The 16,327-nt window shown below is 41.5% G+C and overlaps 1 protein-coding gene across 2 annotated transcripts in view; it reads left to right on the forward strand.

Annotated features, from left to right (window-relative positions):
* SHANK3 (SH3 and multiple ankyrin repeat domains 3) overlaps positions 1-16,327 on the forward strand; it is a 334,590-nt gene that overhangs the window by 70,058 nt on the left and 248,205 nt on the right. For both annotated transcript variants that reach the window (XM_063449167.1, XM_063449168.1), the window contains exon 3: positions 4,960-5,496. In XM_063449167.1, coding sequence (XP_063305237.1) covers positions 4,960-5,496 — 537 coding nt within the window. The remainder of the gene's footprint in view (positions 1-4,959; positions 5,497-16,327) is intronic.

Consider the following 16,327-nt stretch of genomic DNA (forward strand, 5'->3'; position numbering starts at 1 on the left):
GAACATAACTTTATTGGAACAGTTACATCTTATACTTTCATATGCAGTATAGATATCGTGGGGACACCATACACAATAAGTCTCACCACAGTGCAGCTAGAGAAATCACTGTTATGCACTATCTGCATATCTTAACTTGGACTTTGGAAAGTCCTCCTTGGGCACAGAGCCTTTGAGAAATCATGTTTCCACAACTATCCCAGAGTTCCCAGTTTGACATGCAAATGAGCACAGACAAGTATTGTATTTCATACTTTACCCTTTTTCTGCAGATACCCTTATCAATGGACACTGTTTTAAACACAGCTTTTGTTAAACCAATGCATGGGTTGTATCCAAAAATAGGGCTTGTCTATGACAAAAATTTAGCCTGGGCATTTAAAGGCAAAGCTGCCTAATACTGGTGTGGGTGAGTCAAGAGAAGGGTGTGTTGTGCATCAGTGGACATGTCAGTTTGATGCCACTTAGGGGCAGCTCATGCGCATAGCCCTTCTGAAGAGCTCTGGCATTAGGAAGATGCCCTGTGTTTGTTTAGCACAATGCATGCTTGTTCTGTGTTTGCTTGTAACATGGCTCTGGTATTCCCATAAATGGAATAACAAAAGAGAGACAGGGCTGGGAGTGTATTATGTGTGCGTGTGTGTATTATTATTATTATAATTATATTTATAAAGCACCAACAAATTCTGTAGCGCTTTACAATGGGTCAACTAACAAACATGTAATTGTAACCAGACAAGTTGAACACCCGGGGGTTGAGGGCCCTGCTCACTGAGCTTACATGCTAGAGGGAATGGGGTAAAGTGACACAAAAGGTAAGGGACGTATAGGGAAGTAGATTTGTAAAATAGTATTCACTGAAGACTTAGTGTGGGTTTTTTTTGTTCTTTAATGACAGTTCCAGGAGATGAATCAGTTGGGAGCCATTAACAGTTTAATGTATATGCTTTTTTTGAAAAAGTAAGTTTTTAATGATTTTTTGAACAAGTGAAGACTGGGTGAGCGTCTAACGGAAAAGGAAAGGGAATACCACAGGAGAAGTCTTGAAGGCGAGCCTCATATTTAGGATGTATAAGAAAGCTGACTGTGTTTGGAGGCTGCTTGTGAGGTTGTATGTTTGGGAGGAGGTTGCTTGTGGTGCTGTGTATACCTGTATATGGGGCAGCTGTTTGTGAGATTCTGTGTATGGAGAGGTAGGTGTAGGTAGCCATTCTGCTTGTGGAGTTGCATGTCTTGGTATGCATGTGGAGGAGTTTCTTGAGGAGTTGTGTTTGGGGAGAGGCTTTGTCAGGTTATGTATCTGTGAATGGGGTTGTTTGCAGTGTAGTGCGTGGAGAGGGGTTGTAGTGTGTATTTGTATGTGTGTTTCGGAGCTGTAGTGTATGTGGGGTGTGGGCTAGATGCTGAGATTTAGTGCGTGGGGTGTGGGCTAGATGCTGAAGTATGTGGGAGGATAGGGGCTGCAGTGCATGGGAGGATAGGGGGTGTAGTGTATGGTGGAGGTATAAGATGTAGTATAGGGGGATAGTGGCTGTAGTGTATGGGGGAGATATGCAATGATGGAGTATTTGGGATATAGAGGCTATGATGTATAGGGGAGAGATTGGCTGTAGTGTTTTCAGGGATAGGGGCTCATGTTTGTGGAGTGATATGGGATGTGATCTTGAGATAGGACTCTGATGGGAGACTAAGGGCTGTAATGGAGGGGATAGGGTCGGTAGTGGGGGATAGGGCTATAGTGTTTGGGAGAGATATTGGCTGTAATATATTGGGAGATATGGGCTGTATTACATGGTGAATAAAGGCGGTGGTGAGGGTGGTGAGGGTATACGGCTGTAATGGGGAAATAATAGCTGTGATATGGGATATGAGCTGTAGTGTTTTATGGAGATATGGGCTGTAGTGTATGTGTGTGTCTAATAGGGCTGTATGTGTGTGTCGTTCTGCAGGGGATAGGGCTGTGATGGGGAGATAAAGACTATAATTGGAGAATAGGGGCTATGATAAGGGAACAGGGGCTGTGAAGGAGTGAATAGGGAATGTGAAGGTGCGATTGGGTATGAGTTGGTGGGTAGGGGCAGTAGTGGGGCATATAAACTTTAGAGGAGATGTGATAGGGGATAGGGTCTGTGATGTGTGGAATGGGACAGTTATGTAGGGTTAAGGGCTCTGATAAAGGGGTTATGCTGGGGATAGGCACAGTGGTGTGGAGATAGGAGCTTGATAGGGCAATAGGGGCTGTTGTTTGTAGGTGTATGCATGTGATAGGGGCTATGGTTTGTAGGGAGATAGAGTCTGTAAAATGGAAATATATATCTGTGATGTGGGATAAGGAATATAATGGGGGAACAGGGGCAATGAAGAGGGTATAAAGGATGTGAAAGGGTGACTATGTGCTTTTTTTGAGGAATGGGGATTTGCTGGAGGGTAAGTTCTGGGGGATAGAAACTTAGAGTGGATAGTGGATAAAGGCTGTGATTGGGGGATAGGATCTGTAAAAGGAAATAGGTTAGTAATGTGGGGGATAGGGGCTGTGATAGGATAACGGCTGGGATGAGGGAGTGATAAAGGTGCTGGGGGATAATGGCTGTGATGGGGGGATGGATGCAGTAATAGGGACTGTGATGTGGGGATGGTGCAGTAGTGGGAAGGTTGAGGGTTGTAATGGGGTATGGGTGTAGTAGTGGGGGGGATGAAATATATGGGGGGAAAAAGTAAAAAAAATTAAAGTGTATTCTTCCCTCCTTTAGGCTTACCTTTGGCCATTGAAAGTGGAGCAGAATCAGCTTGTCCACCCCCAAGAGGGTACAGACGTCTGTGTTGGGAAATGTAGCATAACATTGCCATGGTAATGCATGGCAACACAATGCTACTTTAGAAGAAGGGAAACCAAATTCTCTCTTCTCCCCCCTGGGCGGTGAAGAACATCCTTTAATCTCCACTGTTGTCCATAGCTAATGGCCATCACAATGCATGTGCATGTGTCATCTGCACGGCACCAGTACTAGCCTGGAAGTTAGAAGTAACTCTGAGAACTTAGGTGCTAGTACGATTGTGGTGAGAACAAACACAATTACACTCCCTACAATGCAACTAGAGAAATTATTGTTTTCCATCATCTGCATACCTCAATTTGGAGTTCGGAAAGTCCTCCTTGGACAGAAATGCAGAGTGAAGTCTAAAACACAATGCATGTCTGTACTCATTAGCATGTCAAGCTGGGAACTCTGGGAAAGTTGTGCAATCTTGAAAGCTCCATAGTACTGGCCATTCTATTGTCAGAGATAGACTTTGACAATAGAATGGCCAGTACTTTGGAGCTTTCAAGATTGGACGTTCAACAGGTGTCACTCATTCAACAGGTTGATTTATAAAATCCCACTCTGCAATTGCTTACACTGTGATCTTTAATAACCATTATTGTTAGTATGAAGCATTAAGGAGTGCAAGTAGCACAGATACACAGTAGCAGGCTTGACATTGATTGGAGTGATGTAAATATTCTGCCAATATATGTGCCCACTTTGTGGATAACGGTGGATACCAAAAGATCAAATGCAACCTGGAGGTATTTTGGACTTGGGCAATGTATTTGGGCTTTTAACATAGTTTAGACTATAGTCACTAGACCTTAAGCTGCTCAGTTCAAATGGGGGGTTATTTTAGCACAACAACAACCAACTCCCCAATGCACAACATGTAATCCATACAGAAGTGGTTTGTTGAGATCAGTGTGGAAGGTCTTCACTGGCCTTAACAAAAATCTGACCACCCCAAGAAGAAGAAATGGAAAATGTCCTGTGAACACATTTTTAACATTAGTACTCAACCTCAGCCAGTGCAGGAATGTCCCATCATCTTCTGGAAAGTCTTCATAGAACCTTGAAGGATCTTAATGCAGTAAATAGGGGGACAATTATATCTCCATGATTATGATTAATCAGCAGGTGTCTACATACTTCTAGTCACAAACAGGGTTATTCAGCAAAGTGATAATTCAATGTGAACTTCAAATTAAAGGTCAAAATCGTCAAAACTGGAAAAAATCTTAATTCAATTTGAATTCTCATTTTAATGAAGAGCCTTTAAAGTGTGTCCTTTAATACACAGATCATTGAGTATCAACTATTTAATAAAGAGAACATAGGGAGCATTTAACATCTAATACATAGAGATGGACACATGTAATCCACACTGAGAACATCTAAGGTATATAAGGAGGAGAGAGAACATATTCTACAAGAACACGAGAGTGGGTCCAATCTGCTGTCTCTGTATTATATAGTGGATACTGTTTTATCCTGCTGTAGTAAATGTTGGATGCTAGCTGCATTAGATACTGTATGCTGTCTCCTCTCTATATAGTACATGTTGGATGTTGTCTCTTCTCACTGCATTAAAAATGATGTCCCATTCTCTCCATTCAGACTGCCCTCCCCTCTCTCTTTATTACATCACCTTAGATGTCCTCTTCTCTCTCTGTATACTACACTGAAATGTATCTTCCCTATTCAATGGATGTTGGTTCGTTTCCCGTCTATTAGATATGACTCCCATTTTCTTAGCTTATATTAGATTAAATGTAATCTCTCTGACACTTCTGTTATTACATGCATGTCTCTTAGAACCTCTCCCAAAACGTGTTGCATGTTACTTCTTCAATGAATTCAAAGTATCCCTCACCCCACTGTTTGAATGAGATACTATCATTTTCACCCCATTACAGGTATCATTCAGTATGCAGATTACCCCAGGTCACTCTTCCTATAAACTGCAGTCTCGTCTGCTCCCTCAGTCACATGAAGTCTCTTGTCACTCACTCCCTCGCATGCTGTTTCTTCCTTTCGCTCTCTGTATTATATGCATTGCCAGTCTCCTGTCATCTACCCATACCCCCCCTCTCTATTCCATGCAGTCTCTCCTCACTCTCACCCCCCTCTCTCCCCCTCTCTCTATTAGATGCAGTCTCTCCGCTCCTCCCCCTCTCCTGCTCATGTTGTGTCTCCGGTTCCTGAGCTCCCGGAGCGGCCCGGACCCCCCTCACCCAGCCCCCCTCAGGGGCCCCCGAGGGACCTCGGGGCTCCCCGCACCCCACGTCCTCACGGGGGAGACCCAAAGACCCCGGACCCAGAGGGACAGTCCCTCGAGACAAGGAGCAACACCCCCACCAGCGACAGAAACCCCAACATCCGAGGCTCCCCGGAATCAGACAGAGACCCCCTCCCGGGCACCAGAAGAGACCCCCACTTCGGAAGAGACAACGGACACGCAGCCCCCTCTTCCACTGACAGAGAGTCCCCCATTGGAGACAGAGACCCCGAAACAGGAGACATCAGAAACTCTCCCACCACAGAGACCCCCAGCTCTTCAAGAGACCCCTCCATCGAAGACAGGGACCCCTCCATCCGAGACAGAGACCCCCACGGCCGGCGGATGGAAGAGACAGCGGGGAACGCGGTGATCATCAGGATCGGTATCCCGGACCTGCAGCAGACGGTAAGCCGGTGTGGGGGCATGTTATCTTGGGGGGTCTATCTGCTCTTGGCATGTGTGCATCCGTGGAACTGTGTGAGACACATTGTATCAGTCAATATCTCCAGCATTCTATCTGCTAGTCAGTATTCCATTTAGAACATAGCAGCGTGCACAGCTATGCATGTGAATGTCTTCGTCTGTGCCCACTATTTGCTTATGGGTTAACACAAGCCTGGACGATGCACCTGTGCTAAAATCTATATTCCAGCCATATACATACAGATCATGGGAAGAGATCCACCCACATATCATTAGGAATCGTTACATTAAACACATGCCCAAACTGCAGTGTATGTACATATTAAAAATATATATCTTCTACACATAGGCATGAAATGATATAGCCACACTGCAATCAGTTTCCATGGGATATCAGAAATCACACTGTATGCTGAATACAGGCACACACACACTGCTCCTTCTGTCTAACTATAAGGAGATATGTAGAAATCCATTTTTACTTCTTGTTTGTATAAATGCAGAACATGTCCATTTCACATTAATGCTACGTATTTTATGGAGACAGTCTCCGAGTCTGATTGCAGAGTGTGCAGGTGCATACACTCACATGAATAAAACAGCATGCATTCAATTCTCCATATGGTGAATAGCATGCTGGCTGCACACATACTTTTTCCTGTTTTTTGTAGCTTTTTTTTATATCTGTCTGTGAATGCACTCAGTATTGTATTGTTTTATTATAGAGATAACCCTGTGTGTAAGTGCATATGCAATGTGTATTTGTTTAGTGTGCAATGGATTGCAACACTTGATCATTTTCTTAATAGACTGAAAATCTTGGGATATTTTATTTTGAATTTAATAGATGGTGATACATGGACAAGAAAGTATATACACAAAATATTGTCAAAATATTTGACTGGAGGGGTTCACCTCACTGCTTGGCACATTGCACCTTCCCTCTACAACGATTGTTACATACAGTAGATGGCAGTGCCCAACTACAATAATTGGTGCCTACAGTAGATGGCAGTGCCACACCACAGTGCTTGGCTCACACATTCGATGGTAGTGCCACTTTAGAATGCCTGTTACATGCAGTATGTTATATGGCACACTACAATGCTGTATAAAGACTAGTGCAGGGGTCCCCAAAAGGTAGATCCCAGATGTTGTAGGACTACAATTCCCTTGATGCCTTTGTATGCCTTTAGAATCCCAAAGCATCATGGGAACTGTAGTTTTAGACATCTTGGCGTCTGCCTTTTGGGCACCCCTGGTCTAGTGTATTAGAGGCTTTCACCTACAGCTTCACATGCCATTTGCAGGAGATTGAATGTTCTGGATATTAGGTGTAAATGGTGGCTGGGTCTTGCCAAACACATGACCAACTGCTGTACTTGGCCAACCATAGCTTGTGCTGCAGATGTACCTGGTCCAGGTAGGTGACTGGGGCTACATTGCTGGTGTCACATTTGGCATATCCAGGTGTTTATTCTCATGGATAGTTATTTTTGGAACCAGTGTAACTACAGAACATCCTTCTGTAACAGCTAGTGCCTTTGACTCATAGAATGTGAAGATAGTAGATGTAAGACATATGCCAAGTCTAGGCGATGGCAGTGCTTGGCCAATTGAGCATAGTAAAAAGAATCACAGATTACTTTGTAAATGTCTGTTTCGTGTTAATATTTAAATCAGGGTTGGACCACTTGCAGCACTGAATTCCTTTATATTCTGCACCCCTCATCACTGTAATCAGCCATTTAGTGTCTGAGGGTTTTGTGATTTGCAGTTCAGATGTAGCTATCCCATAGCTTGATCTTTAACCCTTTAACTGTTGCTTGATCTGGATCTCTGCTCTGTGAAAGAATTTCCGGAATAGGGACCAGTTAAGGACAAAGCCTGAAGCAATGTATCCATAGCAGCACTGCACCACAATTAATTCTGAACCTGCTTATTTCGCCTCCAAGTTGCCTCCCAGTTTAATGCTTCACATATATGTGCACACCTTGCCTTCTCTTGGTATAGATTTTTAGAATACTTCCCCGTGGTAGGTTTTAAAATAAGATGCACACCCATTGGTTTCACTATTCGTAAGAAATTTAAATGGCATTAACACATTAAGGGACATTTTCCAAGCAAATGCCTGGTTCGTAAATGGTTGTTTATGGGTCAGTGGATTGCTTCTCAAAGTTGCTTTTTAAACATCTGCCGCACAAGAGTACATTGCCCCTATTAATGTCTGAAAAACACTGCAGATGTAGCAACCATTAGTTCACTTGTTAGTTTTGCAGCTGCATTAATAGCGCTTTGCTCTTATCTCATTTTCATGCTGAAATGTACTAGCAGCCGAGCTAAATTAAAACAAAATTATACCTCTTAAGCCACCTTTGCTACTGATGTCAGTTTAATATTCTATAACTATGACATTGCAGGTGCTCCTGTCATCTGATCATGCTTTTACTGGGATCAGATGCCAAAGGCTTTTGAGTGTTCTAGAAATTGTGCCACTTTGTCACTTGGTCAGATGTAGTGCCCTTCCTTCCTCTGTCATGGCTATTGAAACAAAAAAAGACAAGGTGAAAGGGGGTAGCACATCCTGTAATTTCATGGCACATGAAATGCTACTGTGCATGTTCGGAGTGCTGTACATCATATATTATATACTACCTATTATACTATTACTGCAATTCATAATATACAGGTTGGAGTTTGCACAAAACCAAAGGAAGGCCATTTTGTTTTTGTTTTTTGAACAGATTACAATACCACAGTTGTCCCCTTCATTCAGAACTATCAGGAACTAACCAGGAAACGGGCCATTTTAGACCAAAAATATCAAAATTGGAAAAATTCTCCAAGTTGGCTAATCCTCAGCTATTTAGGTCTAAGATGCCTCACTGTCTGGTCAATTCCCCCCAAAAAATAAAAATCCTTTTAGTGAATAATCTTAAATATCTTAGCCACGATGGAGAAGAACGGGTACTAATAAAATGGTCAGAAATATATATTTGGTATGAATGGGGGAGTATAATTAGTTTTTGAAACATATATTCTTATCAGAGCCATTTGTGATAGTACAGAATTAAGTACGCCTCGGGTATATAATTGACGTATCTATTATCCTGACATGGACTATAATTATGGTAAAGTAGAAACATTGTATGAAAAACTAATAATGTGTGGTTGTTGCTTTCATTGGCATGTCCTAGCCGCAACACCATTTTAAAGGTTAAATGTCTTCTGCAAGGTGTAATTGTACACCGCTACATAATGTTAAGAGTCTCCAAGGCATAGTTGATGGTTAGACAATCCTTGTTTGTGGCTTCAGACAGTCAGGTGAAATGAATATGGCAGATTTTTTCCAAAGACTCTCATGCAGACATGTATGCATTACGAATTATTTATTTTGTAGAAACATATTTATAGTAAAGATACAGAAACAACGAGACTGACTCTTCTATAATGATTTTGAGCATTTGAACTGATCTGGAAATCAAGAAAAATGTTAAAATGCTCAAAACTCATTTTGTTTACTGTTCACTCTTTTCTAACTTTTTTTGTTTTTTTTACTGCCCATTCTCCACTTTTAAGGTGGCGCTTTGACATTTGATCTATCCATAAAGAAGAAAAAACTCATAAAGACTACATTGGAATTATATTGAAATTCCAAAGCACTCAAAAGCTAAAAGACAAAGCAGTGACTCCTTTGTCTTCTGCAAGTGGTGATTTTTGGCAAAATGTGGCAAAGAGCAGAGATTCATGCAACATATGTTATTACATCTTGCCATTTCTCATTATCCCCCACTCGTGATGCATTTCATTGCGCATGTGCAAGGTCATCTTTGAAAATTCCAGTGGTTCCGTGTTCTTCCATATCAGTTTTTTTGTTTTTCAAATATTATTTTTACTTTTCCCCTATATTTAGTCAATTAGTGTTTTGAGGTCTGAACATATAATTAAATGTAGGAATTGACACAGTTCTGTCCTGGATTTGAGTGCTCCTGTTTTGCCTCCCTGTCAATCATTGTTATATGTTCTGCCCTTTTCTGTCGATAAACATATCATGTGATGGTGATTAAATAGAAGCAATGTTTCTATTTCTCCTATTCCATTTCAGTGTGTGGTGTGCAGTGGCTGTGCCTGGACTGAACTAGCTTGTGATGTCAATTGCTAAAACATTACATTTATAAGAAAATGGAATTACAATGATAAAAAGAAACAAAAAAAAAACAATAACACAAGGCATTGGTGATGTTTAACAGATATTTACAGTTGTTTTTAAATGAATCAAATGCTGTTAAACTACACTCGGACGAATGAATCCATGTGGGATTTGCCTGTGGAATCTCATAAGAGTCCTCCGGTAAATCCTAGACGGATTGATTAGTTTGGTTGCCGATTAATTTGAATTTGATTAGTTTGCTCCATATGAAACAGGTTTGTGCACAAGTCTAATGTTCAATATTGTATTAAATTGTGTAATTACCATTACATTACATATCAACCTTTGAGCTAGATAGGACAATGGTGTCTAGAAGAGACAGATAAAAAAATATGTTTACATTTTCCCCTGTGCTCCACAATGTTAGGGCAAGACACCTAGGGTGATCTTTTTAAACTGGTCCTCCTTCTCTCTGTGTTTCCCTCCATCCTTTTCTGAATATCAGTCCAACATCTATATCCACCTAATGTTTCCTCCATATAAATCTCTCTGCTTAATTTCTCTGTATTAACTTCCCTCCGCCAACCCAACCTACCTCACTCTTTTTGAACTTATTCCATCCTCCCTTCATTTTAGTTCCCCACCCCCTTCCACTGTCAGTCCCCAATCCCTCATGCTTGCATTTTCTCATGGCTCCCACTTCCGTACAACCTCCTGCTGAAATCCCCCTTTCTCTTCTTCTGCATGTTAATATGGTCTATATCTCAAAATTCACCCCTATATCCCATTCATATCAGTTCTTTTTAGTATCGCTGCCTCATATTAGGGAATTTCCTCGTCTCGCTATTTCACAGTAGCCCAGTGAGCCCCTCATCATCATTGGCTGCTCCACTCTTGCAAAGTTGCCAAGAGTCCCATGTTTGCAGGGACAGTCACACTTTTTCAGCTGCTGACCTGGGAACATGTTTTCAGAAATAACACAATCACAAATTTAACAGCAAGACTGATTTTAGAATTATATACTCACTATAGTGCTGGCTGCAGTGTGATAGTGCTGGCTGCAGTGTGATAGTGCTGGCTGCAGTAGTGCTGCCTGCAGTGTGATAGTGCTGGCTGCAGTGTGATAGTGCTGGCTGCAGTAGTGCTGCCTGCAGTGTGATAGTGCTGGCTGCAGTGTGATAGTGCTGGCTGCAGTAGTGCTGCCTGCAGTGTGATAGTGCTGGCTGCAGTGTGATAGTGCTGGCTGCAGTAGTGCTGGCTGCAGTGTGATAGTGCTGGCTGCAGTGTGATAGTGCTGGCTGCAGTAATGCTGGCTGCAGGAGGAGGAAGTGGCAATGAAGAGACATGTCATTTGTATCACTGACAAACTGGATGGCTCTTTTGCACTTCCTCACCACCTGTCCCAGCTTTATACTTGCTCTATAAAAGCAATAGTATAAAAACTGATGCTGCTCAATAACCATCTCCTGGCTCTGCCCTCCCCCTACCGATGTTTGTATTCAATCCATTAGTGTCTCTGCCCTCCCCCTACTAGTTTTCCTGTCCTCCCCCAACTGGTGTCTCTATCCTTGGTGTTTTATATTCTTCATCCACTGATGTTCTTCCTTCTCTAGTGTGTCTGCCCTCCCTCTCCCACTGTCTCTTATTGATGTATCTGTCCTTCCTCCTTCAGTGTCTTTATCATTGATGTCTCTGTCAGTTCCCTCCCCCTCTCCCCTTCCTCTGGTGTCTCTATCATGCCTTTAATGATGTATCTATCCTCTTTATCTGTATCACTGTTTTCACTATCTTCTTCCTTCTGGTATCTCTGTCCTCCATCCAGTGGCATCTCCCTTACTGGTGTCTCTTTCCACCTTCCTCTGATGTCTGTATCCTCCATCCAGTGAAGTTTATCTAACTGTTGCCTTGATCTTCCCTTTTGTGGTCTCTCTCTAACTGGTGTTTCTGTATTTCCTCTGCTTGTGTCTCTGTAACTGGTGTCTATGTAACTGGTGTCTCTGTCCTTCCTCCTTTAGTGTATTAATCATTGATGCCTTGTCTCTGTCAGTTCTCCTTACCTTCCACTGGTGTCTCTATCATGTCTTTAGTGATGTCCCTATCCTCTCTTGCATCCCGTGTAGTCTCTGTTATTGATGTATCAGTTATCCATACACTGGGGTTTCTGTAACTGGTGTCTCTGTCCAACATCCAGTGAAATCTTTCAAACTTCTGTCTCTGTCCTCCCTTTCCTCTTTTCATTGTGTCTTTGTAACTGGTGTCTCTGTTCTTCCTCCTCTAGTGTCTTTATCATTGATGCCTCTATCACTGTAACTCCCCTTTAATGGTTGTCTCTATCATGCCTCTAATGATGTCCCCATCTTCCTTCCACTAGTATCTGTATCAATGTTATCTATATCTTCTTTCTTCTGATATATTTGTCTTCCTTATGTGGAGTCTCTATTACTGGTGCCTATCATCCATACACTGATGTCTCTCTTACTGGTGTTTCTGTCCTTCATCCAGTCTTTATGACTGCTTTCTCTGTTCTTCATCTAGTGGAGTCCTTATGGCTGCTTTCTCTGTCCTCCCTCTCCTGGTGTCTCTCTAACCGGTATCTCTGTCCCTTCTCCTCTCCTGGTGTCTCTCTAACTGCTGTCTCTATCCTCCCTCTCCTCTTCTCCGTGTGTGTATGTAACTGGTGTATCTGTCCTTTCTCCGCTAGTGCCTTTACCACTAATGTATCTATCAGTACAACTTCCCTTCAACGGGGGTCTCTATCATGCCTCTAATGATGTCTCCATCTTCTTTCCGCTAGCACCTGTATCACTGTTATCTCTATCTGTTTTCTTCTGACATATCTGTCTTCCAATTACTTGTGTTTCCTTCTTCCATACACTGGTGTTTCTCTTACTGGTGTCACTGTCCTTCATCCAGTGAAGTCTTTCTGACTATTGGCTCTGTCCTCCCTCTCCTAGTGTCTCTCTCGTTGGTGTCTCTGTCCCTCCTTCTCTCCTGGTATATCTGTAACTGGTGTCTCTGTCCTTCCTCCTCTAGTGTCTCTATCACTGTAACTCTCCTTAATTGGTGTTCCTATCATGCCTCTAATGATGTCTCTATTGCTGCTTTCTCTGTCCTCCATCTAGTAGAGTCTCTACCTTCATTCCACTGTTGTCTTTCTCAGTGCTTTTTGAGTCTCCTTCCTCTAGTGTCTCTGACCTCCATCCAATGGGTCTTTGTACTATATTTGAATGTATAAAAGAAAAGCAAGGACAGATTGATAAACAAAATGAAACATTATTACTATTGTTTTTAAAACATGCTGATGTATTATTTTGTATTTATAATCCATTGTTTGTTTTTAATTTAAAAAAAAAATGCATTGTGCAAAATTTAATTCTCAGAGAAATTGTCGCCTGGCATGAAATGCGTTGGCCTTTCACCTCAGTGCCCAGCCTCTATATCCCTTACTAAATGTTATTACATTTCTGAAACAATAAAGCAAAACATTGTTCCCATTAGGGAACCCACTGGAGGTGTATACTGATAAGGTTTTCTGCAGTATGGGAACCTGTTAATTGAGGACTCTCATTTGGTTTCTGGTAAGATTACATTTTTCTTTCCTTTTGAAGCCATTAATAAATCCCCAATCTTAGATTTCTATGTATGTGTGAAACATACGAACTAATCTTCAAACATTTCACTGAAGAGGCCAGTTAGAAGAATCTAGGATCTACTCACTTGATTCATTGCCTGAAGGCATATCAATAATAAATCGCTAACCCCATGTAGTTAGGTAAATATATCCTTTGAATCAAATTGGCCATGGGCTGTTCCCTGGAACTCAATTCGAAAAGGTAGTAGGAGTCACTAGTAATCCTTTGTGAATTAATATAAATTCATATCATATCCTACCCATCAGTATTAATTTAGAGGGTTTTTTTATTCTCACTTTATAAGGATAAAGAAGCTAGATAGTTTCCTTTACAATTAAAGTTAATTTTTCATTTTTTTCATTTTATTGAGGTTGAAGGATGATAATCAGTATACAAACATACAAGAAATGTAAAGGGCATGATACAAGTTGTTTACACGTATGACAAGAAAACCTATTTTTACTATATTGACAACATGTGAAATTGGTACACAGAGCAAGAGATGTCAGCATAAAATATCTACACATGATGAGTTGTAAATATCATAGGTCAAGAGCATTTCTGACATCTGTAGTGGTATCTCACTTTGTATAGTAGATTGAGTATAAGTGTGCGACTGTGTATTATTATTATTATTATTATTAAAGCATAAGCAGGTCTAAACAACTGCCCTTTATGAATTCAAACATTTAAAAGAAGAAATAAACTCTGCAGTTGATACTGAGATAGTAGTAAGTACAGCCAAAGTTCACATCACGTCACGTCAGAGAAATTGCCTGACTGAAAGAGGTATATTAGGCTTAAATGATATATCATAAAAAAAACAAAAGACTAACAAAGCAAAACACAAAAGTGCTAATTGTATTACAGTTAAGTCACATAACTTAAATTAGTCTATGCCACGAATAGACCACAAAGTCCATTTCGTATCCGCACGGGCGAGCGCATATCACCCCTTCAGTGCTGTCTAACATTGCTAGAAGGTTGCTTACGTGAGTAAAACTAGTTCTTCCAAATCCCAACACTACAATTTCCCGAGCCCAGTCTGTAAAGGAAACTGGTGCCCAAAGTCTACTGATTCCTCCATTTAAGACAGCAGGATCATGTTCCCATGAGATTCCCATAGCACTGAGATCCCCCGGGGATGTGAATGGCAGGTTAACTATAACTCCACTTGGGTTCCTGGCCTAGAAGCAGAATGTTGGGTCGAGACTGCGCTCAACGTAAGTGTGAGACAGCGATCGATGTCGATGACTGTATGTGTGAGTACAATTTCAGAAGTTCTGGCAAATGGCTTTATATTTTGCAAGGAAGGTTACTTCCTACCTTTCACCCCATATGTCTAGCCATCTTGTTCCAGCGACTTGGTCTCAATGCGCCCAAAGATTTGGGTAGTTTTGTAGGTTTCCCTAATGGGGACAGGGATAATAATCACCAGTCCAAGGAGGGGTAATGTGGCTTTGTGAATTCCTCAATGTACAGCTTACCCTGAGCCAGAGATTGACTGCTTCTTCTAGTCACTGGGAAACTGGTCGATCTAGGCCACAAAAACAGACAAAGTAAGTACCCTTCAGTGCATAACAGTCTGGGCATTAAAAGTTGTGGGCTACTTTAAAGTTTGTCTTCCTCAGGCTAAAGATTGTGTGAGATTTTGGGCTGTAAATCGTTAAGTTAGCTCTGGAATGGAGGAGCTACAGAATGATATGTCCAGCCATCTTGAATATCAGGCCCCTCCAGCAATAAAAAAAAATTCTCGATTTGGTTTTGTACTTATGTTACTTAATATGAATAATTTTTCACTGTGTTGTTTTTATTAACAGAATAGAATGAGATATTCAGTATTTTTGTTCTTAAAAGAGCCATTAATAAGAAGAAATAAGATTTTATTTTGTATCTTTCCTAGATTCTTTTACAATAGACCGTTTGGCATGCTTTACCACATCAGGGTTATTCTCTTTTCAAAGATCAGCTAGGATGGCTTAAAAATATTTTCTTCTATATTTGAATGCTTTTAAGTGATTTTTGTCGAAATTAAAATAAGTGTGCACACTTATTTTAAAATCTTAATGAATAATTTAGTATATTTTGTATATATTGGTTAAATACCGTATATACTCGAGTATAAGCCGACCCGAATATAAGCCGAGGCCCCTAATTTTTCCCCAAAAAACTGGGAAAACTTATTGACTCGAGTATAAGACTAGGGTGGGAAATGCAGCAGCTACTGGTAAATTTCTAAATAAAATTAGATCCTAAAAAAAATATATTAATTGAATATTTATTTACAGTGTGTGTATAATGAATGCAGTGTGTGCGTATGAGTGCAGCGTGTGTGTGTATGAGTGCAGCGTGTGTGTATGAGTGCAGCGTGTGTGTGTATGAGTGCAGCGTGTGTATGAGTGCAGCGTGTGTATGAGTGCAGTGTGTGTGTGTATGAATGCAGTGTGTGTGTGTATGAATGCAGTGTGTGTGAGTGCAGTGTGTGTGTATGAGTGCAGTGTGTGTGTGTATGAGTGCAGTGTGTGTATGAATGCAGTGTGTATGAATGCAGTGTATGAATGCAGTGTGTGCAGGGCCGGTGCAAGGATATTTCCCCCCCCCCCATATGTCCTGACCTCCCCTCCTCCTCCCTCAGTGGTCCTTACCTCCCCACCCCCGTGTTCCTTCACCCCCCTCCCCCAGTGGTCCTGACTCACCCCTCCCCTAGTGGTCCTTACCCTCCCCTCCCCTAGTGGTCCTTACTTCCCCCTCCCCTCCCCTAGTGGTCCTTACTTCCCCCTCCCCTCCCCTAGTGGTCCTTATCCCCCCTCCCTCCCATAGTGGTCCTTATCCCCCCCTCCCTCCCATAGTGGTCCTTATCCCCCTCCCTCCCATAGTGGTCCTTATCCCACCCCCTCCCTCCCATAGTGGTCCTTATACCCCCTTTTTTTATTATTATTTTTTATTATTATTATTATTATTATTATTATTTTTTATTATTTCTTATTTTATTTATATTTTTATTTTTTTTTCGTCCCCCCTCCCTGCTTGA

This window comes from Pelobates fuscus, chromosome 3, assembly GCF_036172605.1.
Source record: "Pelobates fuscus isolate aPelFus1 chromosome 3, aPelFus1.pri, whole genome shotgun sequence".
NCBI classification, from domain to species: domain Eukaryota; kingdom Metazoa; phylum Chordata; class Amphibia; order Anura; family Pelobatidae; genus Pelobates; species Pelobates fuscus.